Genomic DNA, 24,502 nt, shown 5'->3' on the forward strand with positions numbered 1-24,502 from the left:
CCCCCCGAATCTTTTGGCCCGACTAGTCAGTTACTCAAAAAAAGCGATGCTTGATTGCAAAATTGCCCTAAACTAGTACGTTCGCTCATCTCTAATACTGACCCCATAGATAGGGTTGCCACCCGGACGTTTTTTTTTTTTTTTTACTGGCCGTATTACAGGCGGGTATTTTTGAACATTATCTCCGACCGCCCATCTGACACCGAGGCTGGTATTCTGTGATTCCCAACCGGGGTGACACAGCTTCCCGCTGGTAATCACACTGGAGGGTCTAATACTCACCGCCGGCGTTCCGGTGTGCTTGCGGGTCCCCGACGCTCCTAGCCAATCACAGCATTATCTTTGCTGGAGGCGGGGAATTCAAGCCCCATTTCTAGAAAAAAAATGCTCTGCTAGCAGAAAGGACATCGCGGCAGCCTGCAGGAGCGACGGGGACCCGCAAGCTCATTGGAACGCTGGTGGTAGGTATTAGTGTTTGTTGCTTTAGGTGTAGTGTAGTGTAGTTAGGGGTTATGTTTGTGTACATTTTTTTTCCAGAATTTTGGGTGGGAAGTAGGGGGTGCGTCTTATGGTATATGGGTTGGGGGAACTATTACTACTGAGGGGGATTAATATTGTTGAGCAGGGTTACTATTATTGTGAGGTTAATATTATTACTGAGGGGTGTTGATACTATTGTGGAGTTAATATTACTATTTCTACAGGGGCTACTGTGGGGTGTCGCTATTTCTACTGGGACCACTGTGTCAAGTGATGCAGCAGCCAGCAAGGCTGCGATCACTAGGTGCCCAGAGGTCAAATAATATGCCGTAATAAGCCATGCCCCTTTTTTTTTTTTCAACCATAGCCGGTATTTTTTCGTGACAAAAGTGGCAAACCTACCCACAGAATAACGTTAAAGGGCTTCTCCCACAACTTAAAGCCTTCCTGGTTGCTGCTGACCAGGACATATGACTGCTGCAGCCTATCACTGGCTAGAGAAGGCAACTTCTGTGCCCAGTGATTGGTTGCAGCGGTCACATGTCCTGGTCAGCAGCAACTACCGTGTTTCCCCAAAAATAAGATACTTTTATATAAATTTTTGCCCCAAAAAGGGCACAGTGTCTCATTTTCAGGGGGGCCTTATACTCACCTGGTCCGCGGCGGCGCTGCAGTAAACTTCATCCACTTCGTCTCTCAGCTGAGCTTCTGCTGGTGACAGGGCTTTGAATACCCCGCCTCCAGCAAAGGGAGCGCAGTGATTGGCTAATCGAGCGCCAGCAGCCAATCACAGCCGGTGCTTGATGAGCTGATCAGTGATTCACTGAATGGCTGTGATTGGCTTCTGGCACTCGATTAGCCAATCACAGTGCTCGCTTTGCTGGAGGCGGGGTATTCAAAGCCCCGTCACCAGTAGAAGGTCAGCTGTGAGGCTAGGAGGACGAAGTTTACCGCAGCGCCGCTGGAGACCATCACCAGGACTTTTGCTAGGTCCTATTTTTAGGGGAGGCCTTCTATTTCAAACCTACCCCGATAGGTCCTACCCCGATAGTAAGACCTATTTTCGGGGGAAACACTGTAGGAAGGACATAGTCGCTGTGGAGCAATTTTAATTGGGAAAACCCCCGTTAACATGCCATTTTAACCATTCTGTGAACATGGTAACCCCCCTCCCCTTCCCCCAAAGTTGGAACTGCTTGTTTTTTCTATTTCACCCCACAATGAAATTTCCACTAAACGGTACAAGTTGAGAATATAATATTTTCCCCAACAAACAAGCCCTCCTGAGGTTAATGTGGTTATGTCAGCGGAAAACGCAAAAGTCAGGATTTTATTGCAAGCTGGGAATGAAAAAAATCTAGTAAGGAGGGGGTTAAGTGTTGCCTATTTTGTAACTTTTCTGCGGCAGGCTACCGGAGGCTACCGCCAAAACATTAAGACCCCCCTTCCCACAACCACATGCATATCTGCGCACTTTTGCAAAACAAACAGTATTTTGTTTGCACGCTTCGGCGTATTTTACTGTAGTTCTTGGGCCTGCATGGTGTGTGTATTTGTGTGCAGCAAAAAGAGATGCAGCAATTGAAATGGCTTAATTAGTCTAACGAGTTTCAGATGTGGTCTTTTTCCTGCGCAGTGTTTCACGCACCTCCTTGCATATTTGTGCACCCCCCCCCCATTGATTTCTGGGGAGAGCTTTGGGTGTGCAAATGCGCAGAAAAGTAGAACACGCTGCAGGTTTTTTTGCACTACCAAAATGCGCGCAAAAAACCCGAAATGTGAAGGAGCCCATTGATGGTCTCGTACTGAAGGGCAGTAGCCTGTCTCTAGTCAGAGCCAGAGGAGCCTGGACCTCCTCATTTATTAAGTCTCTTCACACCTATAACACCGCAATTACATATGCAGCATACGAGCGCCGCCATCTTTACACGGTGTCGTCACTAAAAAACGCCGCGTCATCCGGAAGTCACGTGACGTCACCATTACTGATAACCTCCGGTGATCATAGAGTGGGAAGAGCAGGAGCGCCGCTCGTATTAAACGCGCAGCAAGGTCAGCGATGTAGGTGGTTCCCATATCTCCGGCGCCATCTGCTGGCTGTGCAGCAGTACTACAGATGTAGGAGTCTGGACGACTTTCCCGTAAGTGACTGTTTTCTCCCGCTGCTGCAGAATAACGGATGGGGGGGGGGGGGCTCACAGGGGAGTTCAGCTCTGAAGCATGGCAGACACTGACGTAACAACACTGTTCAGGAGTCCATAGAAGCAGCTTCCTTTCAACAGATAATCTGTCACTTGGATGGTTTTGTGCCCAATAGACTTTCAGAAGGGGAATGTTGGCCATCAGGGGGCCGTGGCCTGCAGTAGCCTATCAGAGTGCAGCTTCATTTCCTGCACCGTGATCAGTGGGTCCTGCGCTGCCCCCGCACACGTTGGACTGGCATAATTTGGGTATACTATGTACGCAGGGTTCCCTTAGAGGGGTATACTGGATGGGCCATCAGTGTCTGATCGTTGGGGGTCTGCCGCTCGGGACCACCGCTGATCAGCTGATGGAAGGGCCGTGGTTACACCTTATCAGGCCTCCTTCACGCGAGCAGTTGTGCATGCTTTAGCGCAACGTATTTATCCCATGAACAAGTCTGGTTCACGGAGCGGCCAGCAGGGGGGGCAGGGCAGGAGATTTCTCTCCCCTCGCTCCACCGCCCCTCTCCATTGAGATAACACAGCGGCCGTTCACTACTTAACGGTGGCTGTTTAAAATGAGCGATCCGCTCCTCTTCCATCGCTTATGCAGCATAAAAGATTAGCAGTGAGCTCATTGTGCAGGTTAAACAGCTGCTGTGTTATCTCAATGGAGAGGGGCGGTGGAGCGAGAGGAGAAAAATCTCCGGCACTGCCCCCCTATTGGCCGCTCCGTGAGCGAGACAGCTCTGCTAGCTCCCGTGCGACAATTGCAATTTCGGTGTTACTTTTTGAATTACTTTTACAGTGTTCACCATGCTCAATAGAAAAAGTAAATATTTTCATTGACTGGGTCGTTATAAACATGCTAATACCTCTTCGATGTATCTTTTAAAGAAATTTTTGGGGTATTTTATCCAATTGAAATAGTTTCTTGTAGGGAAAAATATGCATATATATATATTTTTTTAAACTGGAATTTTTTTTCTTTAAATTAAACCTTATTGAACTTTTTTTTTTTTTTTACGCTGTGTTTTTTTTAAAAATCCCTCAAGGGACTGCTAGGATAGTACACTGCATTACTTATGTAGTGCATTGTAGTAAGCCTATGTAGACTCTGCTGAAGGTGTGGTTTGATAAAACGAGTTACTTTGCCAATCTTCCATCTGCTATGGGAACCCATTTGTACCTTGTGATCACATTGCAGGGTGCCAATGGGTGACAAAACAAGCTCCCCTCTCTCTGTCATCTGCTTACATGCTGCAGTTGCTATTGATTGTGGCATGCAAGGGGTTTAAGTGCCAGAATCTGAGGTTTCTCCACTCCTGCCTGTTAAAGCAGGAACCTGGCTGTCAGTCATCAGTCAAGCTGCCACCTTAAAAAGGTACGTATGCAGGTTTAAAGCCCATTCGCAAGGTCAGTAGAAAGGTTTATTGGCTGTCATTAAGGGGTTAATTCTATGCTATGTTTTCGGTTATTTTCCTTAGACCTGAAGCAATGTTTTTTAAATATGGAAAGTCCCTGATAACAAGGATCGGACCCAGTGAATTTCGTTGTTTCAAAGTGTTATCAAAAAGATGTCTTCATCCAATGTCCTTTGGACCCGCCAATATGAAAAGACGTCAGCAGAGACTAGAAAACCCAGTGGAGATCTTTTTGCACGGACACAGATGTCCTTCTGCTACCAGCAGGAGTCCGCGGTTTGCATCATACATACCGGTTCCATCCCAGCACAGGACTGTTACCTCTGCAGCGGCTCTCTCTGCTGCATCTGTACAGCAAGCCAACAGTAATTATGGCTTGTTTGCAAAAATGGCAGACTCTGCGCCTGTTCACTTAGCGGAGAACGTGCTGTTATCTGTACAAGACATGACAGGGTTGCCGTGGTGGGCGACTATCATGTGCACAACAATGGCGCTGAGAACGGTTGTCACGCTCCCTCTGATCGTCTATCAGATGCACATTCTAGACAAGGTGCGTATCCTGCTGCGTTAGGCTGGGTCACACGGGGGCTAATTTGTAGCGGAATGTCCGCAGCGGGCATTGCGTCGTGGATTTGTAGCTGAAAGCCTGCCTCCAACCTCGCCATTTGGTGCGGGTTTTATCATGTATGGAGTTCACCCCCTCATTGAGAAGAGGGAAATTCCGCAGCGGAAATGGCAATAAAATGGACATGCTGCGAAATTGAATTCCGCGCCACAAGTCAATTCTGCAGCTTGTGGGTGAGATCTTCAAAATCTCATCCACTTTGCTGCTATAGTAAATGCCGCAGAATTTCCCAATGGAGGGTCCGCATAGACATTCCACTGCAAATCCGCCCCGTGTAGACCCCACCTCATTTATACCTGATGTATTTTGTTGGATAAGTAGACGTTTTGTCATTCCCGGCAGTTTGTCCTTCCACCACACAGAATAGAATATGTAGTTTAAGGGGTATTCCCATCATGGGATCATGATCTGGTAAATGAAGGGGGATTTATGTCATAGAGGTTCGGAATTTGTATGTAGGGGTCGGTTGATACCGCTGCATACAATGCGGGTTCTGACTGTCCATTACAGCTGACACCCACCTGCAACAGCTCTGATCAGCAACCCCATCACCGAGTGGAGCTGTTAAACCTTTAAATGCCCCGATCGCTGTTCAGGGATCTTGAACAGCCCCATGCAATGCCGATTGGTTGCCATGGAGGCCGGGAGCCTTTTGAAAGTCCGCAGGGCTGCCATTGCAGATTGCCTTTCAAGTTATTCCTGTAGTGTTGCTTGAAAGATTGCCTGTCAGATATTTTTATAAATATAGATTGTGAATGAAATTTAAAATAATCAACAAAAATTCTTTATCATATGTCGTGTTTCCCCAAAAATAAGACCTACCGTGAAAATAAGCTGTAGCTGGATTTTCGGGGAGACTTGAAATATAAGCCCTACACCAAAAATAAGCCCTAGTTACACTACATAAAAAATAAATAAAAAGAAACACAATACCCAGCAGGCTCAGTCCCAGTGCCTCCCAATCCTCTTCATAGCTCTAGCGCATGGTTCCCACAGTCATCAGCGCTTGTACAACATCACTTCCTGGCTACGGGATTTATAAATCCCGCCTCCAAGAAGCGATGGCTATGATTGGCTGAGAAGCGGTCGATGAACCAATCAGTGCAGCGCTGGATGAACCAATGTGATGGCTGTGATTGGTTCATCCACGCTGCAATGATTGGCTGAGCAGCGGTCAATGAACCAATTACAGCTATCGCTTTCTGGAGGCGGAATTTCTAAATCCCGTAACCAGGAAAAGATATATGAGCGCCGAGGACTGCAGGAAGTGCATGCGGGAGGGACCTGGACCGAGCCTGCTAGGTAAGTATAATGATACCTCCCCCGAAAATAAGAAAAGCGCCTCTTGTGGGGCAAAAAATAATATAAGGGTCTTATTTTCAGGGAAACGCGGTAATGGGTCACTTTCTGATGACACATCCCTTTTAACTAGCTTATTGGCTCCTTCATTCTAAGGCAATCGAATACCCACCATTCTGAAAGTGATGGCAACTGGAGGACCACAGAACAGAAGTGAGCGGGGTGCTATGGTGGTCCCTCTACGGCCGCTGCTCAGGAAGCTCTCCCTACAGGGGAATATGTTATGGGGCTGCAGTATTTAGCTAGCAAGTCAGCCCCTCAGTGTCCTGCGGGTTGGACCCCCGACGACCAGGACGTGATGGCGTATCCTAGTCAGGGTGACGAACAGATCTTGTTCTATGTAGGACACTTTGGCTAGATCTTACATTGCCCATAAGAGGACATGGGCTCCGCAGCTCTACATCTCCTGACCCGGGCAGTGGTCTTCACGTCATTCTGTGCACTTTCCTATTGCATCAGCCGGTGACTTGTTTTAAAGGCCTTTGCTTTACTTCAGCTAGGTGGAAAAATTACAGCCAGAAATACAAAACTTGGCAAAGGAGCTGAAGTATGAGGTGGCCGTCTACGGGAAGCAGCATGGCTGGAGTGAGAAGGACGCAAAGTAAGTTGTCATGGTTTGTTTCCTATTACTGCATATTAGATGTTGCTGGTCGTATTTGAAGAACATATTATGGTTGCCACACTTCACATTACTTTTACACTAAGATGTTAAAACTTTTGAAGCTAGAAGAAAAATAGCTTAACCCCTTAATGACTGCCCATATGCCTTTTTACAGAGGTTGTTAAAGATCTTAATTTTAATGCATACGCCTTTTTATGGCGCTGTATCAGAAGCCTGGCACTGATCTCCTGACACGTGCTCTAATGGAGAAGACTGCCCATCGCTACTGTTTAATCCTTTATATGCTACGGTCAACGCGACTGCGGCATGCAAAAGGCTAACAGAGTAAGGGGCCTCCCTCTATTTCCCATTGGCACCCCACGATGTGATCACGAGGTCCCGATAGGTTGCTATAGCACCCAGAGTCTAGTAGATAGTGTCTGAGTCTGCCATTTACAGTAGCCTTTAAGTCTCGTAGGACCATATAATACACTTTAATACTAAAGTATTACAATATTTTATCGTTTTTATAACCCGCTGTGACATTCAAGTCCCCTTGTGGGAAAGAAATAAGAAGGTACATTGTAAGATATATATATGTCAAAACCCCTATAGCCCCTTTGTATTAAAAAAAAACATGGTAAGAATAGCTAACTTTGCATATCTCACTTCACAAAAAAAGAAATAGAAAGCGATCAAAAAGTTATGTGGATCATCAAATGGTACTGATAAAAAGTACAACTCGTCCACCAAAAAAAAGTCCTCACAGAGCACTGTTGGTGGAGAAAAAAAAGTTGCAGCAAGAAGTTGCCACAGGTGAGTGCCGTATAAAAAAAAAAAAAAAAATTATATATATAATATATCTTTGTCGCTAAGGCATTAAAGATGTTGTTTAAGTTAACTTAAGCTCCCATGTATTAAAATATTAACCCCTTAACGACGGCCCCATCGGGATTCTACGTCCTCAGCAAGTGGGCTTCAATCCTAGAGGACGTAGTTTTATGCGTCCTCTTAGGATTAATGCCCACTTGCCTGAGGACGTAACAGCTCCATGCTGTCGGTGCCCGCAGGTAGCCGACAGCATGGAGCTGTCATCCCAGGATGCGGGCAGTCACCCCCGGCATTGCGATCGGCGCTATCCAATGGATAGCGCCGATCGCAATAAAGTAAATGAGTGTCAAAAAAGTCAGATATTCAGCTGCCCTGATGGATCGGATCCATCAGGGCAGCTGAAAAAACTCACCCGGCTTGTCCGCGGTGTTCCCCGGAAATCTGGTCCTCCCGCACCCGCTGCCGGCCTTCTGCGCATGTGTGCCAGACGATGACGTCATGCGCATGCGCAGAAGCCCGGGAGCCCCCGGCAAATTTGAAATCTCCCGGCTCCTGAAGGTAGCCGGGAACCAGGATGTGTTACCAGGGACCGTTGTGAGCGGTCCCCGGGCACGCGATCGCGAAAAAGTTAAAGTTTTTTTTAAAAAGTGTCAGTTTCACCTCCCCTCATGGATTGGATCCATGAGGGAGGTGAAAATACTCACCTAAGTCCTCCCCGATGTCCCGGGACCCGAAGTCCCCGTCATGCACAGACGGGCTCGAGCCCCGGGAAATTCAAAATCCCTCTGCTCCTGGCTGCCATGTGTAGCCAGGAACAGAGAGATTTCACCGGAGACATGATCACTGTTATCCAATGGATCGCAGTGATCATGTAAAGTAAAAAAAAAAGTTTAAAAAAGGGAAAAAAGCTTACGGATCATATCCGTGAGGGAGGATGAAATGACGTACCTAAGGCCCGCGGATTTATCCGCGGACCTTACTCCAGCTTCTGCGCACGAGCCCGTCGCCACAATGGCAGACGCATGCACAAAAGCCGTGCATTGCCAGGATAATTTAAAATCTCCCTGCTCCTGGCTACACAACTTAGCCGAGAGCCTGGAGATTTCACAGGGGCCACGGTGAGCGGTTCCTCGTCACGTGTTCGCCATTATCCAATGGATAATGGCGATCACGTAAAACTAAAAAAAAAAGGTGAAGGTACATGTCCCCTCACCGATGCGATCGGTGAGAGGAGATGAAACTTTTTACCGGAGGCCTCCGTATTTGCACCCCGACGCGATCTTCCTCCGTGAACTTTACCGGATTCTGCACATGCGACCGCCGGCAAAACACCGGACACATGCGAAGGAGTCGGGGAGCACAGGAAATTTAAAATCTCCTTGCTCTCAGCGACCACCGAAAAAAAGGTAGCGATCTACCTTAGGCCGGTCTCACATGACCGGATAGGAATTACGGATTCCGCATGCGTCTGATCCGCGGTAATACGCAGATCAATCGCATTGGATTACACAATTCCGCTCACATTAGCGGGTTGGAATTATGTAATCCACTCGCAGAAAAGAGAACGCAGCAGGTTCTATTTTACCGCGGATATCCGCAACATAGACCCCATTGTGCTCCATGGTCGTGGATATACCCGCAGCCCATACGCAAGTACCTTGTATACGGGCTGCAGGTACCCGTGTCATCGCTAAGCGACGGTGCGGGAAATGCAAACAAAAAAAAAGTACTGCTTATGACCGCCTGTGTGAGTAGGCAGTTATGCGCAGTACATTACGCGGCTGTACGCAGGGTCACAGCTGGGATCCGCTGCGGGCCTCCGCAAGCGGATTCCACCTACGGCTGCGCGAGCCCGACTTAATTCAGACCGCTACCTGTAATACGTAATTTACAAGAAGCCCCGGGAACGTTCGCCTTCCTGCAGTTCCAGGAGCACCTGGTTGAGCATCTTCTGTGCGAGACCGCCGCACCTCATCAAGCTTACGGAGACTCGCAGAGCGCCACCTTTTACACCCCATACCCGCCACTGAGGTCAAGAAATGACCCCCAAAAAGCATGAGAGGAGGGGGGATACACGGTTTTATTGCCCCATGTGCCCATCCCAACCAGCCTCCGTAATTACCCCTGTCTTTGGAAATACCACACAGTTCACATTATTACTTTTATCTAAGATTTGGGGAACACTGAAAAGGACGCGGAGGGCGGGGGAATATTTTTAGGGAGGCAATTTTTATTCCGTACAAATGAGCAATGGGGCCTTGAATTTATTCAGTTGTGCCCTGCAATTCAACGGGTGTTCCTTCCATTATAGGCCTTGCCATGGGCTCTGTTATTAGATTAGGGCCACAAGGGGTATGTTTCTGAACACGGGAGAAACGGGGGTATCCATTTTGGGGTGACCGTCTTCATTCCTATGTGTGCTGTAAAAAAAAACTGTTTTTAAATTGACAAAATTGCCAAAAAATGAAAATCGTAATTTTTTCCTTCTGCTTTGCTTAGATTTATTCAAATACTGTGGGGTCAAAATACGCAATACACCCCTAGATGAATTCATTAAGGGGTCTAGTTTTTAAAATGGGGTCATTTGTTGGGGTTCTTTATCGTTTTGGACGCTTAATGGCTCTACAAGTGGGCAATGGGGCCTGGAATTTATTCCGTTGTACCCTGAAATCCAACGGGTGCTCCTTCCATTATAGGCCTAGCCATGTGTCCTTTAAGTAGATTAGGGCCACAAGGGGTATGGTTCTGAACACGGGACAAACAGGGGTATCCATTTTGGGGTGAAAGTCTTCATCCCTATGTGTGCTGTACAAAAAAAACCCGTTTTTAAATTGATACAACTGCCAAAAAAATGAAAATTGTAATTTTTTTCCTACTGCTTTGCTTAGATTTATTTAAAAATTGTAGGGTAAAAATACACAGTACACCCCTAGATGAACGCGTTAGGGGGTCTAGTTTTCAAAATGGGGTCATTTGTGGGGGTTCTCTGTCGTTTTGGCCGCTCAAGGGCTCTACAAGTGGGCAATGGGGCCTAAATCACCTTCATGCTAAATTTCTGTTCTGAAAACCACCGACTACTCCTTTCATTTTGGGCCCCGTTGTGCATCCACACATAAGATTAGGGCCACAATGGATATGTTTCTGAACACGGGACAAACGGGGGTATCCATTTTGGGGTGCAAGTCTTCATTCATATGTGTGCTGTACAAAAAAAGCAGTTTTTAAAACTACAGAATTGCCAAAAAAACGAAAATCACATTTTTTTCCTTTTGCTTTGCTTGAATTCATTCAAAAACTGTGGGGTCAAAATGGGCAGTACACCCCTAGATAAATTCGTTAAGGGGTCTAGTTTTCAGAATGGGGTCATTTGTGGGGGTTCTCTATGGTGTTGGCCACTCAAGAGCCAAGCAAATGCCTTCAAGCAAAATTTATGTTCTGAAAGACACCGACTACTCCTTTCATTTTGGGCCCCTTTGTGCATCCAGACATAAGATTAGGGCCACAATGGGTATGTTTCTTAACACGGGAGAAACGGGGGTATCCATTTTGGTGTGTAAATCCTCATTTTCATGGGCACTATAGGAAAAAATATGTCTTTAAAATGACATATTTGCAAAAATATGAAATTTTATTTTTTCTCCTCTAAATTGAATTAATTCCTGAAAAAAACTAGTGGGGTCAAAATACGCATCACACCCCTCAGTGAATACATTAAGGGGTGTAGTTTTTAAAATGGGGTCATTTGGGGGGGGGTATCTATTATTCTGACACTCATGAGACTTTTCAAACTTGGCTTGGTGCAGGAAAACAAAGTGTTCCTCAAAATGCTGAAAAGTAATGTTAAATTTGTACGGCCTATAAATGGTTAAAAAAAACACAAGTTTTTCAAGTGTGCATTCAGAATAAAGTAAACAGATGGAAATATATATCTTATCAAAAATGTGTACAGTATGTTTGGACATATTTGAGATATTACAGTTGAAAATGTGAAAAAATGACACTTTTTTCTAAATTTTTCCAATATTGGTACTTTTAATAAATATACAAAAATTATATCGGTCTCTTTTTACAACCAAAATGAAGTACAACATGTGGCGAAAAAACAATGTCAGAATCACTTGGATATGTAAAGCCTTTACGGAGTTATGCTACATTGAACGACGCACGTCAGATTTCCAAAATTTGGCTCCGTCACTAAGGCGCAAACAGGCTTCGTCACTAAGGGGTTAAAAGAGCCATCTCTCCTGGCTTACTTGCTATGTCCAGCGCCACGCCTCGTCTCCCCTTTTATGTGGTTTGGATTGGCTGCAGCAGCCTGTAATGTCTTGTACACAGGCTGACTGCAGCCAATCAGTCCTCAGTGTTTAAATGTTGAGGTTTGTGATTGGCTGCAGCAACTGGCACGCCCTGTACACAGGCTGACTGCAGCCTATAAGCATCAACCCAGCATGGAGGAGGGAAAGGTGAGTATTTTAACTTGCTCATTATTCGTTCACAGTTCGTTAGTTTTTATGTTGACTGAAAGTCAGCGATATCACTGGCTTCTCATTTGTGTAAACGCTCCCCGCTCTGTGCCTCACCTAGAAGGTGATATGCTGAGCAAGAAGCCTGCGATCCAGCGCTAATGACCTTAGCCGTGACGTCAGCACTTGTGCAGTCCTTTAGCCAACTGTCGGCCCATGTAGAAAGGCGATAAACTTTATGCCACCTATTGGGTTACTTAGCTTACAACACAAATTGCACAATTTTTGAAGCACTTTGGACCACACACCCTTTTTTAGATGAGTGAGAAAAAGTGTCCGGCATTGTTTAAAAACAACAACATAATAAATGTAACGCAAAGCATGTAAGACAGTTCACTGACATAATTTGCTCCAGAAAACTGTCGTATTTTGAATAGTTAATGTTCCTTCACACTGCCGAGCGCGATACCGCCTCTAGAAAATCACAGCAGTATCAGATTTTTTGTTCATGCACTGTTTCAGTGTCAGTGGTGCTTTTTCCTGGAAAAACCATCGCGGCGGCCTGCGTTTTTCTCGCTCGATAGACGACAACAGGTGTTGTTAATGTTAAGAATTAGAGATGAGCGAGCATACTCGCTAAGGGCAATTACCCTTAGCGAGTACCTGCCCGCCCGGAAGAAAAGATTTGGGTGCCGGCGGGGAGAGCAGGGAGGAACGGAGGGTAGATCTCTCTCTCTCCCCCTCCCTCCTGCTCACTCCCGCAACTCACCGCTCCCCCGCGCCGGCAGCCGAACCTTTTCTCTCGAGCGAGCAGGTACTCGCTAAGGGCAATGCTCGCTCGAGCAATTGCCCTTAGCGAGTATGCTCGCTCATCTCTATTAAGAATGCATTGCACAAACATCACAAGTTCGTGTGTTGCGATGCGTCGCATGATAGAAAACATAGCCGATGGGAATGAAGTCATTGAAAAGCATGGGTTGCACAATTCTACGTACTCTCGCATCTCAAAAATCGCATGATTTTCTCGCCGGTGTGAAGGCAGCCTAAATCTGCGCCATTCTTTTAGATTTTTAGTATTGTATTATTTCCCCACTGTTCTCCACTGTATTACCTCTTTGTGCCGCAGATCAGTAACCATGTAATTCTTCTATCTCGCTGATCATTGGGGTGTCCTATAAAGCCTTACAGGTGGCTGATTTGTAAATATTCGCTCCTTTCCATTCAGGTTTCATTTCCGTAAAAACATGAAGCGGTTGGTGACGGAGCTCTATATACGAGATAATTGTCATCCCTTTAAGGCCGGCCTGATCATGTGCATCCAAATCCCCATGTGGATCTTTATTTCTATGGCTCTGAGGAATTTCAGCTTTAATACAAGTGGTTCACCTACAGGTAATCTTGTGTTGGTTCTTTTGTGTGACAACAATATTAGGGGACCTTTTTGTAAACCGTGAGATATTTTCCTCTAAGGCTGGTTTTTAATAATAAACCCTGGGAGGAATGGGTTAATCTCTTCCCCCCCCCCCCCCCCCCCTTCCTTCCCTCCGGGGCTGACCACCCCTGTGAGACAAAACATCTGTATGTGGAGTTTTTTGTGACATAATTTTTGATATATAGTGGAATACTAGAAAACCAGTCCTACACTCTTTCACTGCCAGACACAACATAAGGCCGGGCTCACACGGCCGTAATTAGCTGCACAATCTTGGCTTGTATATGCTTGTTGGGAGTACAGAAGCATCCCATCAGGCTGTGGTATGCTGTTCTTGTAACGCCCATTTACAAAATGGCGAACCAACTCCTGTACTCTTATTTTAACGTAAATGTTAATCCTTTCAAAAATAAAGAAATATAAATTGAGAAAAAAATGGGGTCATGAAACCTCCACATGAGGAAAATCACTAAAGTGTCTGGTTCTTTTAACCCGTTCCCGCTGCAGGGCGTAAGTTTACGTCCTGGGAGCCTGGTACTTCCCGCAACAGGACGTAAACTTACGCCCTGGAGATAGCGCGGGACCACATATGATCTCGCGCTATCCCGCAGTGGGAGCTGGCTGTCAGTCACAGCCGGCATCCCGCTGCAACAGCGGGGGGGCATCGGAGATGCGCCCCCTGCTGTTAACCCCTTCCCTGCCGCGATCTAAGTAGATCGCAGCAGGGAAAGAGTGCACAGAGGGAGCGGACTCCCTCTGTGTCTCCGGCCGGCTCTCGCGATAACATCGCGAGAGCCAGGCCTGTCACCATGGTAACATATTGCTTATGCTTATGATCGCTATATAAGCGATAAGGCAGAGCAGCTCTGCCATGCCTTATGACAACGATCATCAGGGCAGTGGTTAAAGTCCCTCAGAGGGACACAAATGTTGTAAAAAAAAAACAAAGATGGAAAAAAATGAAAAAAAAAATGTAAAAAAAGAGTAAAACATTTTTTATGCTTTTTCTCAGATTAGCCTAAAAAAAAGGTAAAAAAAAATAAAATAAAACACCACATATTTGGTATTGTCGCGTCCGTAACGACGCGTACAATAAGTTGCACATGCTTTTGACTGTGCACAGAAAAAAAACGCTAAAAAACTGAGGAAAAATGCTAATTTTTAGCATTTTGCCTCACTAAAAACGCAATAAAAGTGATCAAAAAAGCCGTATGTACCCCAAAATGGTACCAGTAAAAACTACAGCTCGTCTCGCAAAAAATAAGCCCTTACAGAGCTCCGTACATCAAAAAATAAAGTTACAGGACTTTGAACGCAGCGATTTAGAATAGAAAAAATTTTCCAAAAAAAAGGGTTTTTATTGCAGAAAAGTGGGAAAACCTAAAAAAATGTAAGAATTTTGGTATCGTTGTAACCGTACCGGTCCGCAGAAAAAATGGAATGTCTCATTTATGCTGCATGATTAACGCTGTAAAAAAAGATCTATGGCAGAATTGATGCGTTTTCTCTCCCTGCTATCATAAAAAAAAAAAAAAAAAAAGTTTTACAATATAGTCTATGTACCCAAAAGTGGCACCGATTAAAAACTACAGTTCGCCACGCGAAAAATAAGCCCTCATACGGCCGCGTCGACGGAAAAATAAAAAAGTTATGACTTTTGATAAATGGAGAAGAAAATCCGCCAAAACTTGTTGCGTCCTTAAGCCCAAAATAGGCCATGTCATGAAGGGGTTAAGAACCAAAACCCCTCTGGTCTTTAAATGCTAGAACATAAGTTGGTTATATATCACAATGCGGGAATATGAACAGTATTTGGGAGTTGCAAGTTACAGGTTGGTGTTACAGCGATACACGTGAATGAGTTTGAATATATACATGCCCATATGTTTGTATGTAAATGCACAAAACTCTGTATATAAGAAGTCCAATATTGCAAAAAATGCTTACAATTGCCTTCTGTATAGTAAAAAAAAATTCAACCGTGTCCTATTAATTACATTGCAATGCGTTGTTTTTTGCACCGCAGTCGGCATTGCAGCCACTAGGTGGAGTTTTTCCTTCCTGCAGTTCTACGAGGTTACATGTTCTCGCTCTCTGGGTGGCGGTATGTTCTCCCTCTTATTGCAAAAATAATTTCACAAATAACAAAAATATTCACAGCAGAAATGATGAGTTCATCTTGTTTAGCTGCAGTAAAACTGAGACTTTGTAACATAAAGCACATTCATTAGCAGTTTTGTTAGTGAGCGGACAACTTGGACAGCATAATGTGTGTAGGCGTCCGTATCCATCCAGTCCCTGTATACGACGTAAGTACGTGCAGCGAAGACTATGCAGGCAGTGAATTGTTTTTCTCGCACTGTACAAGGAGACTAGAGTCCTACACAAACCCAGGGAGAATAGAAAAACTCCTTGCATGTGTTATTCTTGGCCAGAATGAAGCCCAGGGCCTCAGATTTAAGGGGACATGAATAATTCGGGAAGCTCCTTTACAAGACTACTTTGAAATCTCTGCATTCATCTACTATATCAGGCACACAATTTGTGCTTTTGGAAAACTATACATTGCTTATAACGGTATTCCCTTCTCGGCCGTTTATCGTGCATCTATGTCAAGAATGGAGGTCTTTTGACCCCATCCCACCTAACTAGACGGCCTTTACCTTCAGTTGGAGAACGAGATTTATCCTTCAGTAATGTGGATGTTGACAGTCACATGACTTAATTTTATGAAATCTTTTCTCTTTATTCTTCTTGTTCATTAGAAGTAAGACCTTATTACCATTTCTTACATTTTAATTCAATGATGACCTGTTTCTTTCAGATGAGTTGGTTCACACGCAGCTTCAGAATGGGGGAACACTATGGTTCCCAGACCTCACAATGCCAGATTCCACTTGGATTCTTCCAGTGATTTTGGGCTCTGTTAACTTGCTGCTAGTAGAGGTATGAATAACAAAACGTGTAAAGAAAGTGTTCTAGTTGATGGGAACCGGATCTTGGTGTCCTGTTTATTCCAAGTGATGTTTTGAAAGCTTGGATATTTGCCCTTGGCATCACAATATTTGCACAGGTGAAGGAAAAGATTGATAAAATTCTTTCCAGGTGTTACTACTGCTCGATTGCGAAACATGTGATGCATATCAAAGTACCTGACCCCCTGTGGCTGGTATAGGGAACAGAACGGCATTGTGCTCCATATTTGGTGAGGATGTTCAAATGTCGAGCCCTTCTAGGAGCATGTATTGCATGTCTACCAAATATTCTCTGCGAGATATATCCCAAATTACTCCTTAGGTTACTGTGCTACTGTGTTTCACCAAAAATAAGACGTATCCTTAAAATAAGCCCTACCATGATTTTGGGAGTGTTTGAACTATAAACACTATTCTGAAAAAAAGCCCTAGCTACGCTACATTAAAAAAAAATACATTACCTAGCAGGCGCTGTCAGGGGCCTTCCCGCTGGTCTCGAACTCCAATGCTCTTGCTTCAGTCCTCAGTTGCCAACAGAAGATCGCTTGCTGATAACGAGGTTCATAATCCCCGCCTACAAGAAGCAATGGCTCTGATTGGCTGAGCTGCAGCACTCGAACCAATCAATGCAGCACTCGATGAACCAATGCGATGTCTGTGATTGGTACTTCGAGTGCTGCATTGATTGGTTCTTAAGCACTGCAGCTCAGTCAGTCCGAGCCATTGCTTCCTGGAGGCGGGGTTTACGAACCCTGTTACCAGGAAGCGATCTTCTGTCAGCAGCTGAGCACTGAAGCAAGAGCTCTGGAGACCAGTAGGAGCGACCCGGACGGTGACTGCTAGGTAACTATGATAAGACATCCCCCGAAAATAAGACCCTGTGCCTGTTTTGAGGCAAAAATTAATTAAGCTGATTAGCTCAGATTAAGAAGGGCACTTTTCCCACTATAGCAAATCACATACCAAAAAATCCCTGTGCTCATAAAAGGGATCACATAAATGAGCGCTACTCCTTTAATTATAAAGGTAATAAGAGAAAACTTGCTTAGGAGGAGGGTGGTATGATAAACCACAAAGACCCTCTCCTAATGGTAGAATCCATGGTGGTTAGTTTTGGAAATTCCTGAAGAAAGTTGAGTCCTTGATAAAGGTTTCTTCTTTACTAGTGTACATATAGCTGGCAACGCGTTTCAGTGCTATTACAGCACCTTTTCAAGCCTTTTCTTTAAAACCTTCAAACTGTGTAGCATATTTTTAACATTAGGAGGATTACCTTTGGCAGCATGTGTGTTCTCTCTCATTGCCAGTTTTCCTTGGAACGCATAGCATGCGATCCAACTGGGGTGGGCGGTTACGTGGGGACGTCCTGTAGTGACATCACTTCTCAATTAGTCATCACATCGCGTAATCCTTGCATTGAAGCGCATAACATGCGCTCCAGAGGATATCAAGGGTTTCAGAAATGATGTCATCACGTCATATGACGCGGTGGAGTGGTTTGCCAGGGGAAGCACCCATTTTCAATAAACTTTATTAAAACATGAACAATTCCTGTGGTGAAATGTACTCCTTAAAAGTTACCATATTTGAAATTTACTTGTGTACTACTGATGAAATGAGGGACGATTATCACTATTAGGGTACAGTCAGACGGGCTTTTTCTTCGCACGATTTGCGCATGCGTCCGGCGATTTTATAAAACCATTGCTTTGCAATGGTATCGGACACATGAGCGCTTTTTATGCACTCGTCCGATAAATTATAGAACAGGAATCGCAGATTGCACCTATCTGCGATCTGCGATTCCTGTTCTCTTCTCTATATGCGCTCAATGGGGCCGGCGGCAGCAGCGCCGACCCCATTGAGAACATATAGCAGACAAATCATTCTCCTCTGCCACAGCTGTAACAGCTGTGGCAGAGAAGAATAATGTTTGCCCATTGAATTCAATGGAGCTGGCAATACACCCGGCTCCATTGAAAGCAATGGGCTGCCGGCGAGCGCAGGATGAATTTTCGGGAAGGGCTTAAAAATATAAGCCCTTCCCTGCAATTCATCCAGAAATGTGTAAAAACAAAAAATATATAAATACTCACCTGGTCCCGGCAGACGGAGTTCAGCCGCGGCCGGCGGCAGTTCTCCTGAACTGCTCTCTGTAGTATTCAGCAGCCGGGCATTTAAAATCCCCGCCTGCTGAATGAGCTGCCTCTGATTGGTCACAGCCTGACCAATCAGAGGCAGCTCTCACTCAGCTGTCATTCATGAATTCATGAATGGGTGTGAGAGCTGCCCCTGATTGGCTCAGCGCAGGGACCAATCAGAGGCAGCACTCACTCACCCATTCATGAATGGGTGTGAGTGAGAGCTGCCTCTGATTGATCAGGCTGTGACCAATCAGAGGCAGTTCATTCAGCAGGCGGGGATTTTAAATCCCCGGCTGCTGAATACTACAGAGAGCAGTTCAGGAGGACTGCCGCCGGCCGCGGCTGAACTCCGTCTGCCGGGACCGTGTGTGTGTGTGTTTTTGTGTGTTTTTGTGTTTGTGTTATTTTTACACATTTGTGGATGAATTGCAGGGAAGGGCTTATATATTTAAGCCCTTCCCGAAAATTCATCGTGAAATCGCCCGCAGCGCATTGCTTTCAATGGAGCGGGCTGTATTGCCGCCCCCCCCCCCCCCCCCCCCCGTTCACACGATTTGCAGATGCGCATCCATCATGCGATCCGCAAATCGCGGGCGAAAAACACCCGTATGACTAAGGCCTTAATATGAATTATTGGTCTAATAATTCATATTAAAATGAATGCTGTAAAAGACAGAAAAATCCCATTAAATAGTTGAATCATATAAAAATATACATATAAAATCTATGTGTAAGCTAAAATGTCCTATTTTATCAAGGAGAGGGTGTGGAACTTATACAGTAAATTGTTAATTACTCGTAATATAAAATACATATAATCAAAATAACCCCATAATTGTGCATAATTCATGTGTACCATTACAATCCATCATATATTAACATAAAAATGACATCTTTAGTAAAGAAGAAGAAGAAAAAAAGGAGGAGGGGAGGGGGACGTGATTAGGAATCCTATATAGCGTGGCAGCTCCGAAAATCTAAATAGGTGTTGGTAGTCTGAATGAGTTTTTGTGTGGATGCTTTAGTTCATAATAAAAATCGCCAAATCTTAAAAAAAAAGGGGGGGGGGAGGGGAAAAAAAAGGATCAAAATGACCAGTGAACTCAAATCCTCAATCATTATTGTTCAAAGGCGTGGTAAATTCAATATCCCCCACAGTGAGGATCACCAGAAACTGTACACCAATCGATAATTATAAAGAACAAGCTGGTATCCTTAAGAACTGATTTGGAGAGACAAGATATCCGTCAAAATTGATCAATTCAGCCTATTTAAAAGTCTTAAATGAGTCAATCTATGAAAAAAAATGATTTTGGGCGCAAACCATTATTTATAACAAAATGCAGCTCCCAATATGCCTCTGTGATAAAACTCCTACAGTGACATTGGGATATTCTAAAAAGAGACCCGTTTTTGTGAAATGAAATTTCTGAACAGCTGAAAGTAGTTTTTCAAAAACATAAGACTCTTAAAAACCTTGTTGCCCCTTCTTGCCTACATAACAAGGGACGCATAACACAAACAACAACAACAACAAATGTTTTCACTATCTGAACCTCTTAGCTTACAGATGTGGTTTAAATAGCTGCAAATGCTGTAAAAGCATCCAGCATGCCAGAAAGGAAGGCTTTATAAATAAGCCCAAGCTCCATGCAGACTAAAGCAATATTCAAAGTGTGGATCAATGTACGTAGTGTACATGATTGAATACCCATGTGGTCTTCGCTATGTGGGACGTACGTCGGATCCCCTACATACAAGCATCACGTCAACGTACTTAACGGTTCGTTAAAGCGCAGCGTTTCTGGGCACTTCTTAAAGCCTCATGATAAAGAATTTTCAAAATTGAAAATTTAGGATAGAAGGTGATTGGACTCTATAAACCAAGGGCTGATTCACATAGCCGTATTGTCGATTCATGTGCTCTGATATTCGTGTATTCAAGAGATAACGGGCTATGAGGCTATAATGTGAAAAAATTGTACTGCAATACTCAGCTATTTCAGCAGACATTAACACCTTCCTGCTATATGACGTACATTTACGGGGTATGTATGAAGAAAGATCGCGGGGTGGCCTCTCTTCATACAACGTGGGCGTCAGCTGTTTATTCCAGCTTTATTCGATCGCGGCTATTAACCCTTTAATTTCTGACAGCGGCATTTAAAATCACACACACACGTGAGATCGCAGGGAGCCGTATAGTGTCATGGCAGCAGGGGTCCTTCTGAAAGGCCCCAGGGATGCCTTAGCAGACTGCCTATCAAGTAGTCCCCATTGGGTAGCTTGATGGACTGTCTGTCAAATCCCAGTAGGATGTAAAAGCATAGCTAGTCGTGGTACCCCAGGGGAGCTAAAAAAAATTTTTTTTCTGTCAATTAATAAAGTTTAAAATTATCTCTCCCCCCCCGCTATATATATATATAATCTCTATCCTAAAACAAAAAAACATATTTGGTATTGCCGCGTCCGAAAAATCCGATCTATTAAAGTAGAGCATCATTTACCCCACACGGTGAACATTATCTGCATAAATAAATAACGCCGGAAATTCGCTTTTTCAGTCCCCTGTCTCACAGAAAAGAACAATAAAAAGCAATCAAAAAGTTGTATGTTTTCCGAAATGGTATCAACGTAAACTACAGGACCTCTCTCAAAAAAATGAGCCCTCGCACAACTACGTCGACAGAAAAATAAAAAGGTTATTGCGCGCAGAAGATGGTGGCAGAAAATAATTTAAAAAAATTAAATATCTTAAAAAAAACTATACAATGTTGGTATTGTAGTACTCGTATGACCCATAGAATAAAGTTATCATGTCATTTTTGTTGCAGTATGTACGCCGTAGAAACAAGATGCACCAAATGATGGCGGAATGTCGTTTTTTGTTACTCCACTACATTAAATATCACCATTGAAAAATAAAACTCGTCCCGCAGAAAACAACCCTCAGACAGCGACGTTGATGGATAAATAAAAGAGTTACAATTCTTAAAAGGGGGAAGGAAAAATGGAAATGTGGGGTGGGGGGAGGGAAAGGGCCACGTCATTTAAGGGATTAAAAGATATACAGATGCCGATTTATAATGCACACTAATAATTTAAAAATTGACTTTTTTTTTTTGTTTTTTTTACCTTCCAAATAGATGTTTGCCTTGCGGACGGTGGAGCTGTCTAGATTTCAGAAGTACATAACCATCTTTCTGCGAGTATTTTCTGTTGTTATGATTCCTCTCTCTGCCAGTCTTCCCTCAGTAAGTGACTTTTGTGCTCATTTGTGTATTTTATTAAATTGCATCTATCTTAATGGAACTTTGCATGTGTTGATCCTTTTGAAATTTGTGCTTCAGTGTGTTTGACTTCTTTATAGCCACTAAATCAGAATATATAAAATAGGCATCCAGTATAATTTTGCGCATGTTTTTTAAGCCCTTAAGGACAATCCACTTTTCGGTTTTTCATTCAAGTTTTTCAACTTTAACATTAACATCATAGAGTAATAACAATGCATGCCTTGAATGTCCAATTAGATTTGACATTAGATATATTTTTTCATATCATGGTGTTATCGATGTACGGACATTCATACATTTGTGAACATTTTTGTTTTTTCTCAGAAATTTTTAAAATCAAATACTTGTAACAAATAGTTTGACAAATAATAAGGGAGGGAGGGGAGAATTAGGGAAGGGGTGGAAAAGGGAGGGAAAGGGGGAAAGGGGAGGGAGCTTAGAGGAAAAAAAACAAGAAGTATAAACTATAAGGATCCTATCCATGTTTGCACACCAAATGACTAAATATCCTGTAAGGGAAGATGGTCACCAGAGACGTCAGGAGAGATCCAACCGGAAGTGCGTCTGCCATGGTTCCCAAGTTTCCATGAATTGTTTGACTTTGTATATGAAAAATTATTTGCATATAGAAATGACACAGTGGTCTGAGAGCGTCTGAGTTATATCTGTTAGTGAGGGGACAGCATTTGATTTCCAATTCCTTGTTATAAGAAGTTTAATAGTTAGAAGGCCATGTGTAACCAATTTCCTAAACTTAGGGGGAATTCCATAAATTCCAACAAGAAGAATGGCCAATTCAGGTAAGAAGGGAACCCCTATTTCGATAATTCTCTTGAGTAGAGAAAAGAACTCCCGCCAAACCTTTTGAATCAGTGGGCAAGCCCAAAAGATATGGAGCAATGAGCCCCGTCCCCCGCAACCTCTCCAGCATCTATCAGAGGAATCTGGAAAGAAGTCTGATAGTCTCACCGGGGATCTATACCATCTGGTGATGACTTTGCTATGGACTTCCATTAGGGTAGCACAGGAAGAGGCTTTACTGGCCCATGAATGTGCAATCTTCCATTGAGCAGGTGTGAAAGATTGGCCCAAATCTTTTTCCCAGTTCAGTAAGTGGGCTTTTTTATAGATATTTTGATTGTAATCTCCCGTTCCACAAAATATTTCATACAGGTTTTTGAGTTTCAGGTTGTAAGACGGGGGGTCGTATAAATATCTATACATGTATAGGGGTAAAGAAATCTTTAGGCTGGATTTCAACTTTCAAAAACTTAACTTATTTTAAAATCTCTTCTGTTGACAGAGCCGTATGAGGGCTTGTACTTTGTATTGTTTTTTTAATAGCCTTTTTAAAAGTTTTTCAAAACATTAGACAGTACATTAAATGGTACTAAGTGGGATGCAATGTGGGGGGTTGGAACAATTTTGCTATTTTTTAAGACTTTATTATGGCATTTATGGTGCCATAAAAATGACATGTTTTCTTTATTCTGTAAATCGGTACAATTACAGCAATACCAGATTTGTATAGTTTTTGTTTTAGTACTTAAAAAAAAAATATTTACGCTTGAAGGGATTATTCAGACGACCGTATATCGGCTGCGTATTCACACCAGCCGATATACGGCGTCCCTCTCTGCAGGGGGAGGAGCCGGGAGCAGTGCACTGAGCTCCCGCCTCCTCACCGCCCCTCAGCACGATTTGCAATGAGGAGGTGGGGCTTTCTTTTACAATATACTGAAATTCATATACTGCAGTATATTGTACATTTATTGCCAGTCTTTTAAGCCCTGCTACAGCCATGACTTAATCAGCACCCTTCAATTGCTGCCAACTGCTTAAACACTGAGTTCAGTATCAACCGCAGCATTTAAGCAGCTGAACAGCCATGGTTGGAGGTAACTCCAACTGTAGCAGTTACCAGTGGCTGTCAAAAGCTGCTAATGGCTGCTAGGTACAAAGTCTCCAAGCCCACTTTGTGGCTCCACTTGTGAACCATGACAGACCTATCTGTTATACGTTGTTAAGGGGTTCATTTTCTGTTCTTTGCAGAGAACACCTTCATGAAGTCTAATGTACTAATGCCTGATATTTAATGCTAGCTTTATTTCTGTGCCTAACCAATTCATGGTGGAGATATGATATCTCAAGTATTTGAGCCAACAATATTGCTCTAAAACCCCCTTTTTTATCTGCAGGGCATGGTATTCTATTGGGTTTCATCCAGTTTTGTGGGTCTAACTCATAATCTCTTCCTGCGCTCTCCGACTGTACGCCGCCTCTTCCGACTTCCACGCACAAAGATGGATTCTGACACCCCTTATAAAGACCTACTGGCTGCATTTGTAGCAAAATACATCCGCAGGAAATAATTTTTTATGTAATGTCATTTATTTAAATCCACAGAAATACACACTTTAAAACCTGTCTCCTCCTCTTATTGCTGTACGTGTTCTGTATTTTATGTAACAGATCAGGGCGAACATGCTGCCTGTGCAGCCGCTTTGGGAGTCCTCACCAAAAAATTTATTTTTTAATCTTTTGTGAGAAAGTTATTAAGTAAAATAAAAAAAACATCCTATATTCATCACTTCCATTCCTTCCACCACTACAGTCCTCGCCACAAATGTTCCTAACTGACTGAGTAGAGTGATCTTGTGACTAGCAAATGTGATCAATGCAGGCAATTCCT

The 24,502-nt window shown here is 43.8% G+C and overlaps 1 protein-coding gene across 7 annotated transcripts; it reads left to right on the forward strand.

Moving 5' to 3' along the window:
- The first annotated feature begins 2,495 nt into the window (after positions 1 to 2,495).
- Positions 2,496 to 24,237, forward strand: COX18 (cytochrome c oxidase assembly factor COX18). Of its 7 annotated transcripts, XM_066574058.1 has the most exons (8): positions 2,521 to 2,621; positions 3,871 to 4,047; positions 4,151 to 4,637; positions 6,572 to 6,672; positions 13,192 to 13,358; positions 16,223 to 16,344; positions 21,664 to 21,771; positions 24,009 to 24,237. In XM_066574058.1, exons 3-8 carry the CDS (start codon positions 4,161 to 4,163, stop codon positions 24,180 to 24,182), a joined length of 1,149 nt encoding a protein of 382 aa, XP_066430155.1. In that variant the 5' UTR covers positions 2,521 to 2,621; positions 3,871 to 4,047; positions 4,151 to 4,160; the 3' UTR covers positions 24,183 to 24,237. The 7 variants fall into 7 exon arrangements, with proteins under 7 accessions (XP_066430154.1, XP_066430155.1, XP_066430160.1 ...); XM_066574057.1 differs by lacking the exon at positions 3,871 to 4,047 and having other exon boundaries at positions 2,496 to 2,621; XM_066574059.1 differs by lacking the exons at positions 2,521 to 2,621; positions 3,871 to 4,047 and adding an exon at positions 2,868 to 2,930.
- Positions 24,238 to 24,502: the final 265 nt, after the last annotated feature.

The sequence above is a fragment of the Eleutherodactylus coqui genome, chromosome 7 (assembly GCF_035609145.1).
Source record: "Eleutherodactylus coqui strain aEleCoq1 chromosome 7, aEleCoq1.hap1, whole genome shotgun sequence".
Lineage (NCBI taxonomy): Eukaryota > Metazoa > Chordata > Amphibia > Anura > Eleutherodactylidae > Eleutherodactylus > Eleutherodactylus coqui.

Coding starts and splice junctions, on each gene's coding strand:
- COX18 (XM_066574057.1), top strand. CDS start 4,161: ATGTTTTTTAAATATGGAAAGTCCCTGATAACAAGGATCGGACCCAGT. Junction 4,638..6,571: donor AGATGCACATTCTAGACAAG/GTGCGTATCCTG, acceptor TACTTCAGCTAG/GTGGAAAAATTACAGCCAGA. Junction 21,772..24,008: donor TCTCTGCCAGTCTTCCCTCA/GTAAGTGACTTT, acceptor TTTTATCTGCAG/GGCATGGTATTCTATTGGGT.